The following is a 17,341-nucleotide window of genomic DNA, read 5'->3' as shown; positions in this document are numbered from 1 at the left end:
TACTTGGTCTCATCTCCATATATTGGAACTTCCATATACTTGATTTATTTTGATCATTATACTTGATCACATAATCTTGGTTCCTACCAATCGACTTCTTCAACTTCATTGTTTGTCTCCATCTCCAAACTCCTTGGTCGTCTCCCACACTTCATCTAACTCCTTCGCTTATGAGGTTTGGTTGGATAAACCTCACTTATCTCGCCACTTAGCACCATAATCCTTTATCTCCTTCGCCATCCATGTCTTCCACACTTTAACGCCTTCTCTGCTCATCCACCAGGTTTGATTTGATAGATCCTTACTGGTTTCTTCTTGCATCCTCTTTTGCACTTAACTCTTGGACCACACATTACTTTTCGCACTTTCTTGGTCATATTTGGTTCGACCTCCTCAACTTCGTTTGCCACTTTCGATCGATTTGCACCGTTCTTTTGCTCTTTTGATTTCTTTGAATCTGCCTCATCCTCCTCCATCATTTTTCTCTTCTCCTTCTTTTTGCTTTTTACCTGAACTGGTTGCCCTTTCCTGGTTGAACTCTCTTGAACTTTTCTTGAACTTCTTCTCTCTTGTCTCATCGCGCTTTGTGGTGACTTACGTGAATCCTCCTCAATCGCGTTGAAGCAATGCAAGCTAATTATGCAATTAACTATGCAACCTATAAAACTCAAGCAACAATCAAAGAAAGCATTTTAAACAAGCAAAGGTTAGCAAGCAGTTTTAACAACATAACAACACGGCTAAAGAACACAAGGTACTTTACAAAAGATACGAGGTTCTACAACACTTAGCCGATACTTCAAGGGTTTGGATCCTAGACAACACAACAAAGGTTAAGTCTAGAAACCTACAACACAAGGAAAAACAATCCAACCCTTACACACAGATTCAAAAGGAACACTTCCCTTACTCCCAACCATCTACTGGTTCCTGCGCCTAGTACACTCTTCACAAGTGCACACACACGCCCTAGCCAATTCTTCAGGTTGCGGTTCTGCGGGAGACTCGGTTGAGGTAGAGGCGACAGACAATAAGGTTCCAGCTTGATTCATCGGGTCTTCTTCATCTCGAATAGCTCGGTCTAACGGGTTCTCCCCCGTATGCACAAGTTGGCTTGATGGGTTCGATCTTTCTCGCACAACTCGGTATGGACAGCTAGGAGGGAAATGTCCACCTCCCCCACACTCAGTACAACGACTAGGTTCTGTAAACAATGGACGATCTGGTCTCGCTCTCCAACAATGATTGTTCAAATGTATCGGCATCCCACAAGTATCACAAGGCCTCCAATGCCTCATATATTCTGGATTCGGACAGCGATAGGTAAAATGCCCTCGCATTCCACACGAATCACATTCCGCATGCTCGGGTGACAGCATGCGTCTAAGTGACGTCCTCCAACAGTTTCTGGTCCAGTGTCCAACTCCCTCGCACAACTCACAATAAGGTTGATTCCTCATGTGGACTTTGTTCGGATATACCATTCTCTTTCGCGCAGTGGCTCTTATTCTCAGTCGGCCTCTCGGTTGCGTAGTCACAGACTGTGCTTCCTGCTGCTCTCTCAGTTGCATCTCCTTATAGGACGTCCTTGGCCATTTTGAACTGCTTTCTCCTTCCTCAAACCTTACATGACTTCGGTTTAATCTTCTTAACTCAGACATCCTCTCCCATTCTAAGTCTCTTGGTTCTTCTTTTTGATCAGCTAACACCATCTGCAACGGTATAGCCCGAATATGACTGTTGTGTCTTGGCACAATTTGGTCTGGTACTACTTGGTCTGGCATTACTTGATCTGGTCCGCCTTGGTTTCTCACATCTCGGCTTGAACTAGCCCTTGGTCTCACATCTTCTCTAGGCTACACACTCGCGACAGCTTCTTGGTCTTGGTCTCTTGGCATTATGTCTTGGTCACTTCTTGATTCCACCACCAAAGTTGGTATCCCCTCGTCATCACTTGACAAAATTTTGATCACCTCCACAAACACTTCCCTTCTCGTTGTCGGCTCCTCCGACTTAGAGTCTCCGTCACCTGGATTCCTTTGTCTCTCGGCCTCCCGTACTATAGGTTCACCCTCAACTCCATCTGCTCTCTCCGGTGAGTGTAACTCGTTCAACCTTCGAAGAATTTCTGCGACCGTCTCTGCTTTTTCCTCCACTGGTTGTCCCGTACTGGTACCGCCGGTCTCGGGTGTTACCCCGTTCCCACTAGCAGCAACTTCTTCTCCTGGTGAATGCATCTCCGTCAAGAAGTTCAGAATCCTCTCAACTGCCTCCGGGTACTCTCTCATATAGTCCTCTGGATTAACCTCTTCATAATGATCCTCCACAAGTTCTAACAGCAACTTCTGTAACTTATCGGCGAGCTCCACCTCCGCCTCTCCATGATCTCCAATTGTATTGGTCTGAAAATTTCCTTGTGCGTCCATCCTAACTTGGATACGACTTGGCTCACCAACCTCCAATACAACCGTCTGCTCATCCTGATCCACTTCTACCTCCTCTGTTTCGTCTAGACACTCAGATGGATCGGTCTCAATAGACATACTGTCCCCTTCTCCGATCAATCGCCAATCCACACTCCAAGTGTTTGGATCTATTGGTTCATGACTACTCTCTGACTCCGTCGACAAATACCCATTGTGATGATTAGAACCCTCATGTCTTGGCCCCTCATCTCCTGAACCATCCCCGCAACCTGAATCACCTGAAGACATCTAAAACCCACAATAAACAAGGTGAGATTCTTAGTCCATTCTAAGGTTCAACCTAAAACTAGACAAGCACACTCCATAGTTTTCCAAATCTACCACCATTTAATATAATTATAATATCATAAATTACTGTTGCTTTTTTTTAGGTTTGGTTTTTTTTATTGTAAATTTGAGCGTTGTTTAAAAAATCCAAGCATAACTCCGATTACTCGCTAACACCACCCTATCTGTCTCGATTAATGACTAATCATCTTATCCTTTAATAAAATCATTCCTCTGATTATTCTTCGCCTAATCCGATTATTTTTCGACTACAAATGTAAACAGTATTTTTAATCGGTTATAAAACAATCAGATTGAGAGTTTTTGATGTTTTACAAAAATTTATGTTTAAAGTTTTAAATGAAAATCATAAATTCGGTTTTAAAAATAAGTTTTCATGTGTTTACTACAATTTTTTAAATAAGTTTTCATGTGATGTTTTACAACATATGTTTCTCTCCTTATGGTATGGCTTCTTGAACAGGTTCTTCCTTTTGTGAGTGTCTTTCTGTCAAAAGAATAGTATTCGTACCCGAGATCAGGTGTTCTTGATTTTTGTTTGATTCTGGCTTCCATCTTCGTCCTCTATGGCACCTGCTGCCAAAGTCTTTGAGCTTCAAAGAGAAGGAAACAAATGGTAAATTACTCTCTCCATTTTCAGCTTTTGCAAAGTGTGGCCATCTCATTCAAAATATGTTCAGAAAGACGTGTTTAGAAACTGTCTGAAAGAATTTGGATCTCGATGTGGGAAACAAATGAATCTTGCCTGTTACATACTAATATCTCAACGATTGAATAGATAGTACAGAAAGTATAGTTTCAGATGGGATTTTGATTTTGCAAGTTTTGCAAATTAAGCTGATATCACTGAGGCTGTTGCTGACCTTAATTTCCACCTTTCATAAGGTATAGCATGTGATTATCCTTTGATGTTTTTCTTTCTTCCTGAGTTTGGCATCTCCTCTAACGTCTTTGATAAGTATGTATTTGATCATTAGGCCATATAATTTGTTGAACTTTTAAATAAATGAGAAAGATAAGTCTAGTTGGTGGTTTCTTGTTTCCATTAGTCTACATGCTAATTTAGTCATGTAAGCTACAACTATTGTTATGTACGTATTACCTTCCTTATGGTGATGTGTATTAGTAAATTCCTAGAGAGCTAAAGAAGGTTTTAGAAGAACTAGTAATACCATTGATATGGTTATATTTGTGTGTATCTGCAGTTTTTGCTGGTGTCAAAATGGGATATGCTAGCATGGATTATGAAGATTCGTAAATCACCAGTAAGAAATTTCTCTGGACACATATCATGACAGATGCTAGATTCTGTTATGTGGCTCAAGTAAATTTTACCTCAAAACACTTACCTTTCATACTCTCTGCTGCCAAATACCTCGAAATGACAATTAAATACGATGAAGATAAATATTTCCCACCCGGAAACCGTCTCTCTCTCTCTCTCTCTCTCTCTCTCTCTCTCTCTCTCTCTCTCTCTCTCTAGCTTCTTACCTTTTGATGATCTATTGAACCCTCTGAACTTGTATTTATTAGCCTCAAAGTCCCCTAGCTAGCTAGTCCTTCTATGAATCAGATTTGAAGTCTTTTTCCACTATGGGAATGTTATTGCTTCTTTCACAAGAAACACAAAAACTCAAAATAGGTTTTGGGCTGTTCTCTTGATATCTCCTACGTCCCATCTTTCGCCCCAGCTAGCCCTGTTCCCTGACCCTTGACAATAAAATCCTCAAAATCAAACTATACCAATATTAACATAGGATACAATGGAGTTTTACCCAAAGAACCAAAAAAAAAAGGGATACAATGGAGTTATATCAATGGTAACTCTACCTACAGTAAAATCAATAAGCACAGTTGTAGATATTTCTCTATCGTTATTTCAACTATATAAAATCTTGCGATTTACACTTTTAATCTTTATAATTACTATAATCTAATTATATATAAATTAAAACACTAAATACCTTAAACAGAAAAAAATACGAATTTTCCCACATGGCATCTTTACACGAAATCTTACCTAGTAATAACCAATAAGATTATTATTTAAGTGATAACCTATCCAATTACTGATGAGCTCCATTTTCCTCCACCGTACAAACAACCTAAAGACCGGGCCGACGGCCTATTTCCCCACGAGAATTATGGTATCGAGCCAAATAGAGTCCGTTCTTTACCCTCGATCTATATGTCCCCGAAACCAAAGTTTGAAACCAATATACCCCCAAAACCAAAGTTCTTAATAGGTTAGGTAAACAATAAACCGATATAATCTACGTTATGGGTAAATTGATGTAGAAGAATAAAATCGGAGAGAAATAGATTTCGAACTTTGGTTTTGGGGGTATATTGGTTTCGAACTTTGGTTTCGGGGACATATAAACCGAGGGTAAAGAACAGACTCTATTTGGCTCGATACCATAGTTCTCGTGGGGAAATTGGCCGTCGACCCCCTAAAGACCTATCAAGAGCACAGGAAAAAAAAAGAATAAAAAAAGAGAAAAACAATCTCAAAACTATACCTTGAGAAATGGAAAATTGAGAAGTTGTTGTTGTTCGTGTAACTATAAGTCTCGTCTATCCCTTAAGTTCGTTTACAATTTGATGAATTTATTCTCATATCTCTTGGAGAGAAAGCTTGAACTTTTAGGGTTTTGGTATTTGAAATGAAATTGAAAGCTTTGAGTCTTTGACCTAGTAGCTTTGTTTACTGTGTCTTAAAGTATCTCTCTTTTGTAATTTTTTTCAATATGTAAACTGTATCTATTTGTCTGTGAGAAGCATCTCCTTATCTTCCGTTTGTGGTGTCAATTTTGAGTTTTGTGGTTTTATCATTGTCATCATCATCCTCATCCTCATCTTCCATCTGTTGTTCTTTTTCTTCGAAAACCAATTCTTCAGGTCTTAATTCAGTTTTTAATGATTTATTATTTATGATCATAATTCATAAGTTCATGTGGTCCTTGAACTATGGCATGAACAATTTTTGTTCCTTCTTGAACATTTAATGTTGGGCTTTCCAAGTCCAAGCCAATTCCCCTATTAGTATGATATTGTCCGCTTTGGGCCCATGTGGCAAAGCCCGCACGGATTTCTTATTGGACTCCTTCCCAAAAGGCCTCATACTAATTGGAGTTGGTCTTGGCTTATATATTAGAAACTTATTTTCTAATCTTCATATGTGGGACATTGTTTGTATCCCAACAAACCTCCCCTCAAACTATGTACCACGATACTTTGGCCTCCCCTTCAGTGAAACCCAGGTACCTAGGCTCCGATACCCCTTTATTCCTGAAGTATTCTTGAGGCACCCTTAATCATGTCATCTTTTTGAGAGATCCTCCCACACCGAACATAGAGCCCACACCCACTCCTTTAGGTCCACTTTTCGACCTAAGCTCTGATACCAATTGTTGGGATTTCCAAGCCCAAGCCAACTCCCCTATTAGTATGATATTGTCCGCTTTGGGCCCAGGTGGCAAAGCCCGCACGGATTTCTTATTGGGCTTCTTCCCAAAAGGCCTCATACTAATTGGAGTTGGTCTTGGCTTATATGTTAGAAAATTATTTTCTAATTTTCAGATGTGGGACATTGTTTGTATCCCAACATTTAACAATTCTGATATTCCTGATTTGTTTTGGTGATGGCTTCTTTGTCCTCTTCTATGTTACCAGTTACCACTGCTGCCAAAGTCTCTGAGTTTCACAGCCAAAGGAAGCAACTGGTAAATCTTTCTCTCCACTTGCATGAATGTGTGTTTGTTCATGATTAGGTTTTGCCAAAACATTGACTCAGTCTTAACAGTTCTATGATTGGGTATCGCCGTGACCTTAATATTGTAGGGAGTTGGATTTTAAAGTTTGTTGTTTTTGCAAAACAGAGCTGGTCAAAGTGATATGTAAAATTGTATATACCCATAACGAACATCTAGTCGTTTCCTACATGTAAGCATACCATATAGGTACTCATTGCAGTTTCTTAATTCTTTTTAATTGCTTTTGTTTGTTTGTAAGGTACTTAGTGGTGTCTGGTACGAGGATCCTTATATATTCAGGTTTGATTATATTCTTCCCTTCTAATTATATTGGCATTCTGATTGAGAGATGACTAGGATCTCTATCTGTTTAGGCTAGTCTAAACAATGAGGATCACAATTTACACAGCATATAGTTAGTCACTAACCATTCATTATAATTGCAATGTATAGATTGGTGTGTGAAATCTGGATGGCGAAGACACTTACCCGCAGGGGGTTCTTAGTCGACTCTACGGGAGTTCTCGACTCTCTTATAGGTCAGTTACTGCCTTTACAGGAAACTATCGGTTGATATATAACTTCTATATGGATTCAATGCAAGTCAATTCAATATATGTCTTGTTGTTCTTATCGAATGTATCTAAATCTCTTGCAGGTTAGAGGTGTGAGAGACCTACCTCTTGCTCTTCCAGAAATGGAGAATCTGTTATCTAGTTTCCAGGATTGTAAGTATTCTATATATCCACTTCATCACAGATCTTGAATGTGGTTTTCTTAAAGGATCCCAACCCTAATAATCTAGTGGCAAGCACAGCCTTTCTATTCTGGAAGTACAAGAACCGTGGTCTGTAACGCCCCCGAACCGCCGTATGGCCGGGCGGACCACGGGCAGCACCGGGACGCTACTATGGGAACATTCACCAACGGTCCGGCCGAGTACAAGAACACATCAAGACCCTTTGGCCAGTCCATCAGTGAGGTTCCCGACCACACGGCCTACCCTTACGGCTTTGCAACCTTACAGACATGCTGTGTGTTGAGCCGACTCGGACAAAGTCTATATCAGCACACTCGCCCGTTTAACATAAAACCGAATACTTTGATTTAATTAAGGAGTTCTTTATAACCGATTTAAACAAAAGGTCATAAAGTTTTAAAACACGGCCCATAGCCAAAGTTTGTTACAAACGAAAAACATACTTGTATTTTACAATAGACACAAATACAAATCTACTCCGGCTTTCCTATCGTTCACCACGCCCTCTAGTTCTCTCTAGGGTTACCTGCAGCACAAAAATTTATCGTAAGTAATCTAAGATTACTTAGTGAGCTCAGGGTTCCTGCAGAGAGTTAGTCCCCAACTCTAAACCCCAAAAACAACAACATGCATACAAGCAATCAACAATCACAACAATCACAACAATCACAACAATCAGAGATAGCATGCAGAAGATAATGAGCTAAAAAAAATAAGCTACCATGCGAGTCTCACTAACATGCATAGACGTGCAATATTTAATAACATGCAACGACATGCAATACAACAACAACAACACATAACTTGAATTAAAACATGCAAGCTTTAAACAAGTTTAATTTTTAGGGCCCGGTATGCTTCCTCTCCTCCATTCCTCTTAGAACAACCGCGTTACAGCCACAAAGGCATGCAACCGGATTTCCTTTCAAATTACACCGTCGTGTAATAGCTTCGGCCAGGGTAGCGAACCCAGTAACCTCCGAGCTCTTCGTACTCAACCCTACAACACACGAACATGGGTTACATGTCGCGGTTGCATGTGATACGGTAGGAAGGATAGCCATACCCAATCTTACATGCTTAGCCGGTATTTCACGCGGACATGCATTAAGACTTTACCAATTTTGATACTTGAAATTTACATGCATGGGTTTTAAACTCATGACTTCACAAGTATCATAACATATTACCACCCCTTGTTACTAGAACATTTCGGACTAGTAACTGGTGTAACCTCACACGCATGCACTTAAAACAAGAAAATCACAAAGAAATTTCAAGTAATAAATGCAACTAAAAATAACCATGCAATCCGTGTACTAGATGGAGGTTTTTATCCCTCATCTAAACCGGTTAATGCATGTGCCTGAACTCACTGTATAACCGGCGATGATCGGCCTTGGTTGATGAGCTTCTCCCACGGCACACTCGGAACTTGCACTTGAATGAAAACGATTGTCCTTATCGTTTCAACACTTGGTCGATAGTCTTGTCTTGCACTCTCTTCTCCTTTCTTCAACAACTCGCCACTTCTTCTTCTTTCTCTCAAGAAAATTCTCTCTCAATTTTCACCTTACCCCTTTGCTTCTTGTGCGAAAATGAGAGAGATGGGAGCTTATTTATAGAGAGTGTGGGCGGTGGAGATAGCCAATGCATGTTGCATGCTCTCTCTTCATTAGTGGCTATTAGTGCATGCTTAAACAAATGGAGGATTTCGAGCAAAACACCTTGAATTCCACTTAAGCTTCTCTTGAATTCTTTATTCTCCCACTAAGCTCCACTAACTCCATTGAATTATTTAATCTCCCCACTAACTCCTCCAAGATTAAAATAATTCTCCACTTAAACTCCATTTTCTCCCTTTGATTAAAATATTCTTAGTGGAGATTCCACTTTGATTATTTTAATCACTCCACTTAGAAAATTCTTCAACACTTAGAGAATTTTTCCTCCACTTCTTAAACCATGTCCGATCGCTTGCTAAATCGTTCGTTGTTCGTCCGTTACGTCCGTCGGTACACGTACGTCCGGTACGGTACATGGTACATGGTACATGGTACCATCGGCCATCTCTTGGTCCGTCCAGAATTTCTCGGACATTCCTTCTGTAATTCCATTATCCTCCTCTTTTACTTCCCGTTTGTATCCTTCGCACGTCCTTGGCCCTGGGATTTTTGTTCTGAAATTTTACCTCTTGGCGAGGGTCATTACATGGTCCGTTTGATCTAACTTTTCCAGATATTCTAATCTTAGAGTTGTTTTGTTCCAGTTCATGCATTAGTCACTTTCCCCAATGGCCATGTGGACGTGTATGTAGTTATGGTTACTAGAATATTGCCATCTCAAAATGTTGTGTATTTTCTATTTTCAGGCAAGGGTTGAAACTGACCCAGCAGGCAGGACCTAACTGCAGTTAACAGTAGCCTCAGGGTATCCTCCTACACTACATTTAACTTCTTTAAAATTCTTGAATTTGCTGACTTACCTTTTTCTTACATGTTGAAGTGTCTTCTTCCACGTTTAATTCATTTGATCATTATGCAAGGTTACTTTATTTGACTGGCATTTTGAGTAACCAACCTCATCATGAGCAAAGACTCTGCCACTGGCATCACAAACCTTAATCGGTTTAACCCTCGATTGTATGGATTTTTCTTCCAACAGCCCTGTGCACTTGTAAAGACGGGAAGTATCAGAAGATGTTTGAGAGGGCGACACCATTAAGAATTAATTTTTCCCTGTTTTATAAGATTAAGTTTGCAAATTTTGGCTTTTTGTTGCAACTCTTTGTATATCTATGTGGTAAGTCCATTTTTCTTTTAGAGAAAAATCTATAAAAATTTCCATTTAGAATACAAATTTTTTTTATTTCAAATTTAATACACTATCTAATTAAAATTTTGTTCGGTTAGTAATACAAATTTAGATTAACAAATTTTGTTAATCTATCTAATTAAAAAGAGAGCTTTTTAGAGAAATCCTAAGATACTTACATCTGTGTATTATAAGATTCCTAAAAACGGTTTTAGAAGAAAGAATATATGCATATTAATAATTTTAGCGCAATTTTTTTTTTTAATTGGATAAAGTGCACAGCATAGTTTGCCTTCGAAATATATTTATCATTGAAACAATATATGAATATTATTCCGACACTGATGAAAGACAGTACTTTTATTGACTGCAAACCTAGAGTCTTAGGTTCTCTAGAAAATCATTATGATTTATTTTATTTTTCTTGAATTTAACCATTAATACACATTTTGTTTTACCAAGCATTGGTTGAATCTCTTGGGTAGAGTTGATTATGCATCATTAGTTGAATTTCTTTTGTGAAGTTGATTATAGAGAAATTCCTTTAAATACCACTAAAAAAGTTTTTTTTTTCCAAAAATACCACATTTTAGTTTTTTTCTCCAAAATTACCACAAACATAGAAAATTGATTTTTACGGATATAGAATTTTTTTTTTTATGTTTGGGTTGACACATTTAATTGTAGGGTATAGTTTTTAGAGTTAGGGTTTAGTATTTAGAATTTAGAAATTAGTTTTTAGTATTAGAACTTTAATTCAATTATGTGGTATTTTTGGAAAAAAAATACATGAAGTGGTATTTTGGAAAAAAAAAAACTAAATTGTGGTATTTTTGAAATAAAAACCTATTTTAGTGGTATTTATGACAATTGCCCTTGATTATATATGGACGTCTTATCATTGTGACACCACTCACTTACTACTAATTTTGGGAAATTAGATAAGATTTAAAATTTCATTTTTCTGGTTTTTCAAAATATGGCTGACAAAGTGACGATGTGAAATTCCATTTTCATAAGTCATAGCTTTTTATTATTACTAGCTTGGTACCTGCGCTACGCCGCGTGGTTGTATTTTTTTTTCTTTCAAAAAACTTATTTTTTGGTTTTGGTTCTCTAAATTATAATTTTGTATGTTTTTAATAACAAAAAACCATTACTAATATAGAATTTGACAATGGTCATTGTTAATATTTCTTTTTTAGTTTGCTACTTGTTATTATTAGTTATTGCTGCCTAATTTTTCTTATCATTGTAATAGTCTAAATTTATTTTTGTATTTTTTTTCTTGTATTACGATACTATGGAGAGAGTACATTTTTATTCAACCTGGTTTTTCTATATTTTGTTTCCAAGTGAAAATGATCATTCTTTTTTTTTTTTCAAACAGTGAAAATGATCATTCATGAGTCAACAAAATGAACTTTAAAACATTTATATACTATAAGACAAGTTTAAGGGAAGATAAAAAATGATGCTTAAGGGGAGTTAAGAATTTTATAATATTAAATTTTTATAATTGTTTGGTTAAATTTTTTTTTAAGAAAAATTCTTAGTGTTTGGCTAACATTAAATTTACGAAGCCTTTTTGTTGAGTAATGTCTTCGTTTTTTACTGCCAATAGCCTCCACGTTCGTTCAAAGTTTTTCTACAAATCTTTTTCCAAAAGTTACATTATGTGTCTTTATCAAACTTTACTATAGCTTTAGTAATCAGGCTCGATCCTCGTCCAGACAGTTCATGTCTTTATGACTTTATCAAACCAGCCAAGAGAAAGTCTTTCTTGTTCAAGGAATTCACAGTCTCTGTCACTTGCCTGGTAAAAAACAAACACTCGAACTTTTGGGTTTACTAATGAAAGAAGTGAAAAGAGATATAAGTAATGAATCAATCACCTGCAAAATTCTTGGGATGATTCTTTTGCAAAATTTAGATCAAGATCTTTGAGCGTCGTGTTTCGATTTTAGACTCTAGTTTAGTAGTAAGACGGCCATGAGAGGATCCTTTGAGGTCAAACCGCCTATGGATGCAGTGACCCGTACAAAATAGATTACCCATTATCACAAATCAAACATGCATGAGCAAGTATTTTCTCATCAGTACATCCAACTGAAAATGTTAACAACCAACAATGGAGAGACATGAATACAAAAAGGGTATGGACCTTCATATGTGCAGTGCCAGTCAATTACACACAATGAAGACTGAAGAACTTGGTAACTAAAGTGTTACGGGAAAAAACAAACTCATGAGTGAGTTATAATAATCAGAATTAAGCGGTTAAAATACAGCTCTTACTTTTTCTGCCTTCTTCATAGTCTTGACTCTTGATCATGTAGGGGTCATCATTGGTCAACTACAAAAGCTTTCACTTTTTCTTGGAGATGATAGCTCCCTAATAGCATCATTCCCACAAATCAATAAAATATAATCTGTTGCATCCACATTAAATAGTTTCTGCATTGCTCCTACACGAAACAGAACATTTTAATCTGTTTTCTCAATACCACAAGATTAGAAATCAAAAGTAAGAGAGGTTTTTACCTGAAAACCAGAAGACAATATAATTCTTTCATTTGAAGTCACAAAACTGGTGTGGAAGAGTGTACATTGATCCTTCCTATGGGAATTTCGTCCAAAGTTTTCCCTTTCGATCGAATGCGGAAGCCATCAAATCAAGAGAAGTAGCGCTGGTGCTGGTAGCCGTAAAAATGTCTTCCTAACAAAAATAACACTCAACATCAAACAAAGCAAAACAAACAAAGAAAGCGGAAAAAAAAATAGTTCATAATTCTTGTGCCATTTGGAGATAGTTTGTCCTTGTTTTTTATCACGCTGTATTCTCAACGGCCCTAATGAGGATCTATTACTCTCTGCATTATCATCTAACTGAAGATAACCAGAACCATTATTCCTCAATTCCATTCTCCATTACTAACTCTTCCATCAATGAATCTCCTCCTCGGCCTCTTATTGTTCTTGGTCATGTTCCCACTACTACTCTGCTGCGAAAAATCATACCAAACATGCATCTTTTTAGACAGAAAACCGCGATTCTTTGACAAGTAGAATCCACAAATGAACTCAAATCAACATAAAACACTTGTTGTGGTTGCCAATCAAAATTCCCTGAAAATATGGAAGGGTAATCAGTCTCGTTCTGTTCTTTAGGATCTTTTCTCCAAACACCGACGTAAACACTCGCATCCGACCATCAGAAAGTTCCATTACCTTTAGGAGCTCCGTCTTCCCAAGACCCATCGTAATGGTTCCCGTTACTCCAAATCATGGTCCTGTTACCATTCATCAACCCATTCTTCCATTGTCCGATGTAATGTTTCTCGGTTTTCCATTGATACCTATCGTGTCCATCTTCTAAAGCTCTCCTCCACTCTCCGTCATAGCAATCTCCATTGACATACCTTTTCCGTTCATCGCCCATGTGGCCATGTCTCAGATTTATAACCCATGATCCTCTATATAAGCTCCACATGAATCGATACAAGTACCTGCCAAAACGAAAAAAAAAAAAAAAAAAGAATCAATACTTTGGCATATGTGATACATATGAAACGATTTGGGGATTGTTTCTTCAAAGTGATGTGATGCGGAGCCTCGAGACTTGGTCAACGGAAAGGTCAGATAGAATTATGACATGTAAGCAAAATTAGAAGTGATCTGTATTAATGTTATAATTTGATAGATTAAAGAATTTAACTGATGTGTCAACACCAGTTAAATTAAAGCTGATGTTGAAACGATTTGGGAATTGTTCAATGTTGAAGCTGATGTGTCTATCACCCGGAGAGAAACACCTTCTTCTTTTATAGTATTGATTTAAAGCTTATCTTTCTTACTGAGTTTGGTATCGCCTATATGTCGTCTCAGATAAGTATGCATTAATTTGATCATTAGGCCATAAAATATGCTTAGCTTTCTTACTGAGTTTGGTATCGCCTCTTGGAATGATGTTGATCCAATTTTTGGCCCAGCTAACCCAGTCAACACTCACAAAATCAAACAACCCTAAACTCTCTTCGACATCAAGCAAACAAAATCAAACATAGGATACAATAGAGTTATGCCGGTTAACACTACCTAATAATATAATATGACTTAAATGTTAAGGCTTCTAACAGCAAGGAAAAAAGCAGAGACTTTTATCTGTTTTATCTTACAAGCGTAAAGTGGAATTTTTATATTTAAATACAATTCAATTACACTCTCCATTTCAAAATATAGGATGTTTTAGTTAAAAGCACGCAGATTTATAAGTTTTTACTTTTAACAAGTTCAACTAATCAAAAACAATACTGTATAATATAAAATACTAATTTAATCTAAAAGTTGCATAAAAACTTGAAAACATCATATATTATGAAACAAAAAATCTTCTCTAAAACATCTTATATTATCTTATATTATGAAATAAAGGGAGTATATGTAAATTAAAACACTACCTTTTAAAGTAAAAAATACTAACTTACCCAGGTGGCAGCTTTGTGTGAAGTCTTACCTTGTAATAGCCAATAACTGGCTAGTTTAGTGAAGCTTAATCTATCGAGTGTGATAAGCTCCCATCCTCCACCTTATAAACAACATAACTTAAAGACATATCAAGAGCCAAAAGAAAAAGAAAAAAAAAAAAAACTCGAACTGATCCTTGAGAAATGGGAAATTGAGAAGAGGTTGTTGGTCGTGTAAGTCTTGTCTGTCCCTTGAGTTTGTTTTCAATTTGATGAAATAATTTTCATTTATCTTGAGTTTGTTTACAATTGAGAAGAAGCTGGCTTGCGTGAAGTCTTGTCAGTCCCTTTAGGACTTTGGTAATTTTTTCAATATGGAAACTAGCTGAATCTATTTATCTGTCAGAATATCGTCTAATCATTTGAGGCTTTGTGGTGGCAATTTTGAGTTTTGTCTAGGGTGTCGTCGGAATGTATAATTTTCTTCAAAGTGATGTTGTACTTTACATACATACTTGTAGTATATTGTTGGTTCTTGTTATGTGTTAATTAGTGGTATATTATTGGTTTTTCAAAGTGTGTTGTACTTTTCATGTTTCAGGTACCACTAAGGCACTAAGGATGGGTTCTGTCTCTACGGCTTCTTTTAACATACTGGTCCAAATCTTGGTGGTCTTAGAATACGACGATTTTCATGAGCCTTTTGACCCGAATGTGACGGATCTCATCAACGGAATAGGCAACATCAAGATCCTTCAATTGACTTCTTCTGCTGTTGAGGTCAGTTTGAAGATCCTTCGATGTATGATGACGATGATGTTGACCATGATAAATTGACTTGCGAAGATTAGTTTGATGGAGTGTACTGAAGAGATGCGAGTCTACTATTCAAAGACAATTGCTGACGCCAAAAAGGTGCCAGTCAAGGAGGATATGTTGAAGCTTCCCAAGCTTCATCTAGGCTTAAGATGCAAGTTATTTTATCATAGCCAACATCACCGTCATCGTCCATCTGATGTTCTTTTTCTTCGAAAACCAATTCATAAGGTCTTAAGTTTTTAATGATTTATTATTTATGGTCATAATTCATAAGTTCATGTTTAGGTATTGTGGTCCTTAAACTATGGCATGAACAATTTTTGTTCCTTCTTGAACATTTAACAACTCTGATGTTCCTGATTTTGTTTTGGTGCTGGCTTCTTCGTCCTCTTCTATGTTACAACTGCTGCCAAAGTCTCTGAGTTTCACAGCCAAAGGAAGCAACTGGTAAATCTTTCTCTCCACTTGCATGAATGTGTGTTTGTTCATGATTAGGTTTTGCCAAAACATTGACTCAGTCTTAACAGTTTTATGATTGGGGTATCTCCGTGACCTTAATATTGTAGGGAGCTGGATTTTAAAGTTTGTTGTTTTTGCAAAACAGAGCTGGTCAAAGTGATATGTAAAATTGTATATACCCATAACGTATACATCTAGTCGTTTTCTACATTCAAGCATACCATTTCGGTCCTCATTACAGTTTCTTAATTGTTTTATTAATTGCTTTTGTTTGTTTGTAAGGTACTTAGTGGTGTCTGGTACGAGGATCCTTATATATTCAGGTTTGATTATATTCTTCCCTTCTAATTATATTGGCTATTCTGATTTGAGAGATGACTAGGATCTCTATCTGTTTAGGCTAGTTTAAACAATGAGGATCACAATTTACACTGCATATAGTTAGTCACTAACCATTCATTATGATTGCAATGTATAGATTGGTGTGTGAAATCTGGATGGCGAGGACACTTACCCGCAGGGTATTCTTTAGTCGACTCTACGGGAGTTTTCACTCTCTTATAGGTCAGTTACTGCCTTTACAGGAAACTATCGGTTGATATATAACTTCTTTTTCTCCTTACTTTTTATTACTAGATTTGGATTCAATGCAAGTCAATTCAATATATGTCTTGTTGTTCTTATCAAATGTATCTAAATCTCTTGCAGGTTAGAGGTGTGAGAGACCTACCTCTTGCTCTTCCAGAAATGGAGAATCTGTTAGATAGTTTCCGGGATCGTAAGTATTCCATATATTCTCACTTCATCACGGATCTTGAATGGTTTTGTTTTAAGGATCCCAACCCTAATAATCTAGTGGCAAGCACAAACTTCCCGCACAACCTTTCTACTCTGGAAGTACAAGAACCATGCTCCGTTTGGTCTAACTTTTTTTTCTGATATTCCAATCTTAGTGTTGTTTTGTTCCAGTTCACGCATTAGTGACTAGTCACTTTCCCAAATGGCAATGTGGACGTGTATGCAGTAATGGTAGCTAGAAATATTGTCATCTCAAAATGTTGTGTATTTTCTATTTGCAGGCAAGGTTGAAACTGACCCAGCAGGCAGGACCTAACTGCGGTTAACAGTAGCTTCAGGGTATCCTCCTACACTACATGTAACTTCTTTAAAACTCTTGAATCATGTTGAGTGCTGACTAACCTTTTTCTTACATGTTGACGTGTCTTGCACGTTCAATTCATTTGATCATTATGCAAGGTCACTTTCTTTGACTGGCATATTGAATAACCAACCATATCATGAGCTGCGCATAGACTCTGCCAAACCTCAAACAGTTTAATTCTCAATGATATGAAGTTATCTTCCAACAGCCCTGTGCACGTGTAAAGACGGGAAGTATCAGAGGATGTATGAGAGGGCGACATGTAGAGACGGACTAAAAGTGAAGTTAATAGTTTTTGATCCAATCATGCCTGTGTCCATGAAAATTTTGCT

At 37.3% G+C, this 17,341-nt stretch overlaps 1 protein-coding gene and 3 long non-coding RNA genes across 5 annotated transcripts; 1 reads left to right on the top strand and 3 right to left on the bottom strand.

Annotated features, from left to right (window-relative positions):
- LOC104698848 lies at positions 921-1,784 on the bottom strand. The gene has a single exon (XM_010414235.1). It carries the CDS (start codon positions 1,782-1,784, stop codon positions 921-923), a length of 864 nt encoding a protein of 287 aa, XP_010412537.1.
- Positions 7,611-8,958, bottom strand: LOC104790727. The gene is made up of 2 exons (XR_768802.1): positions 8,666-8,958; positions 7,611-7,815 (listed from the first exon to the last, which is right to left on the bottom strand). It is a non-coding gene; the product is annotated as an uncharacterized LOC104790727 (long non-coding RNA).
- LOC104790726 lies at positions 11,633-13,882 on the bottom strand. 2 transcript variants are annotated; one of them, XR_768800.1, is made up of 6 exons: positions 13,335-13,882; positions 12,648-13,232; positions 12,402-12,571; positions 12,268-12,323; positions 11,999-12,123; positions 11,633-11,919 (listed from the first exon to the last, which is right to left on the bottom strand). It is a non-coding gene; the product is annotated as an uncharacterized LOC104790726 (long non-coding RNA). The 2 variants fall into 2 exon arrangements; XR_768799.1 differs by lacking the exon at positions 12,268-12,323 and having other exon boundaries at positions 11,999-12,212.
- LOC109133425 lies at positions 14,739-17,341 on the top strand. The gene is made up of 7 exons (XR_002038527.1): positions 14,739-14,803; positions 15,171-15,835; positions 16,130-16,170; positions 16,326-16,411; positions 16,556-16,625; positions 16,927-16,984; positions 17,105-17,341. It is a non-coding gene; the product is annotated as an uncharacterized LOC109133425 (long non-coding RNA).

The sequence above is a fragment of the Camelina sativa genome, chromosome 6, assembly GCF_000633955.1.
Source record: "Camelina sativa cultivar DH55 chromosome 6, Cs, whole genome shotgun sequence".
Classification (NCBI taxonomy): Eukaryota; Viridiplantae; Streptophyta; class Magnoliopsida; order Brassicales; family Brassicaceae; genus Camelina; species Camelina sativa.
Note: the sequence above shows the minus strand (reverse complement) of the source record. Positions and strands in the feature narration are given on the sequence as shown.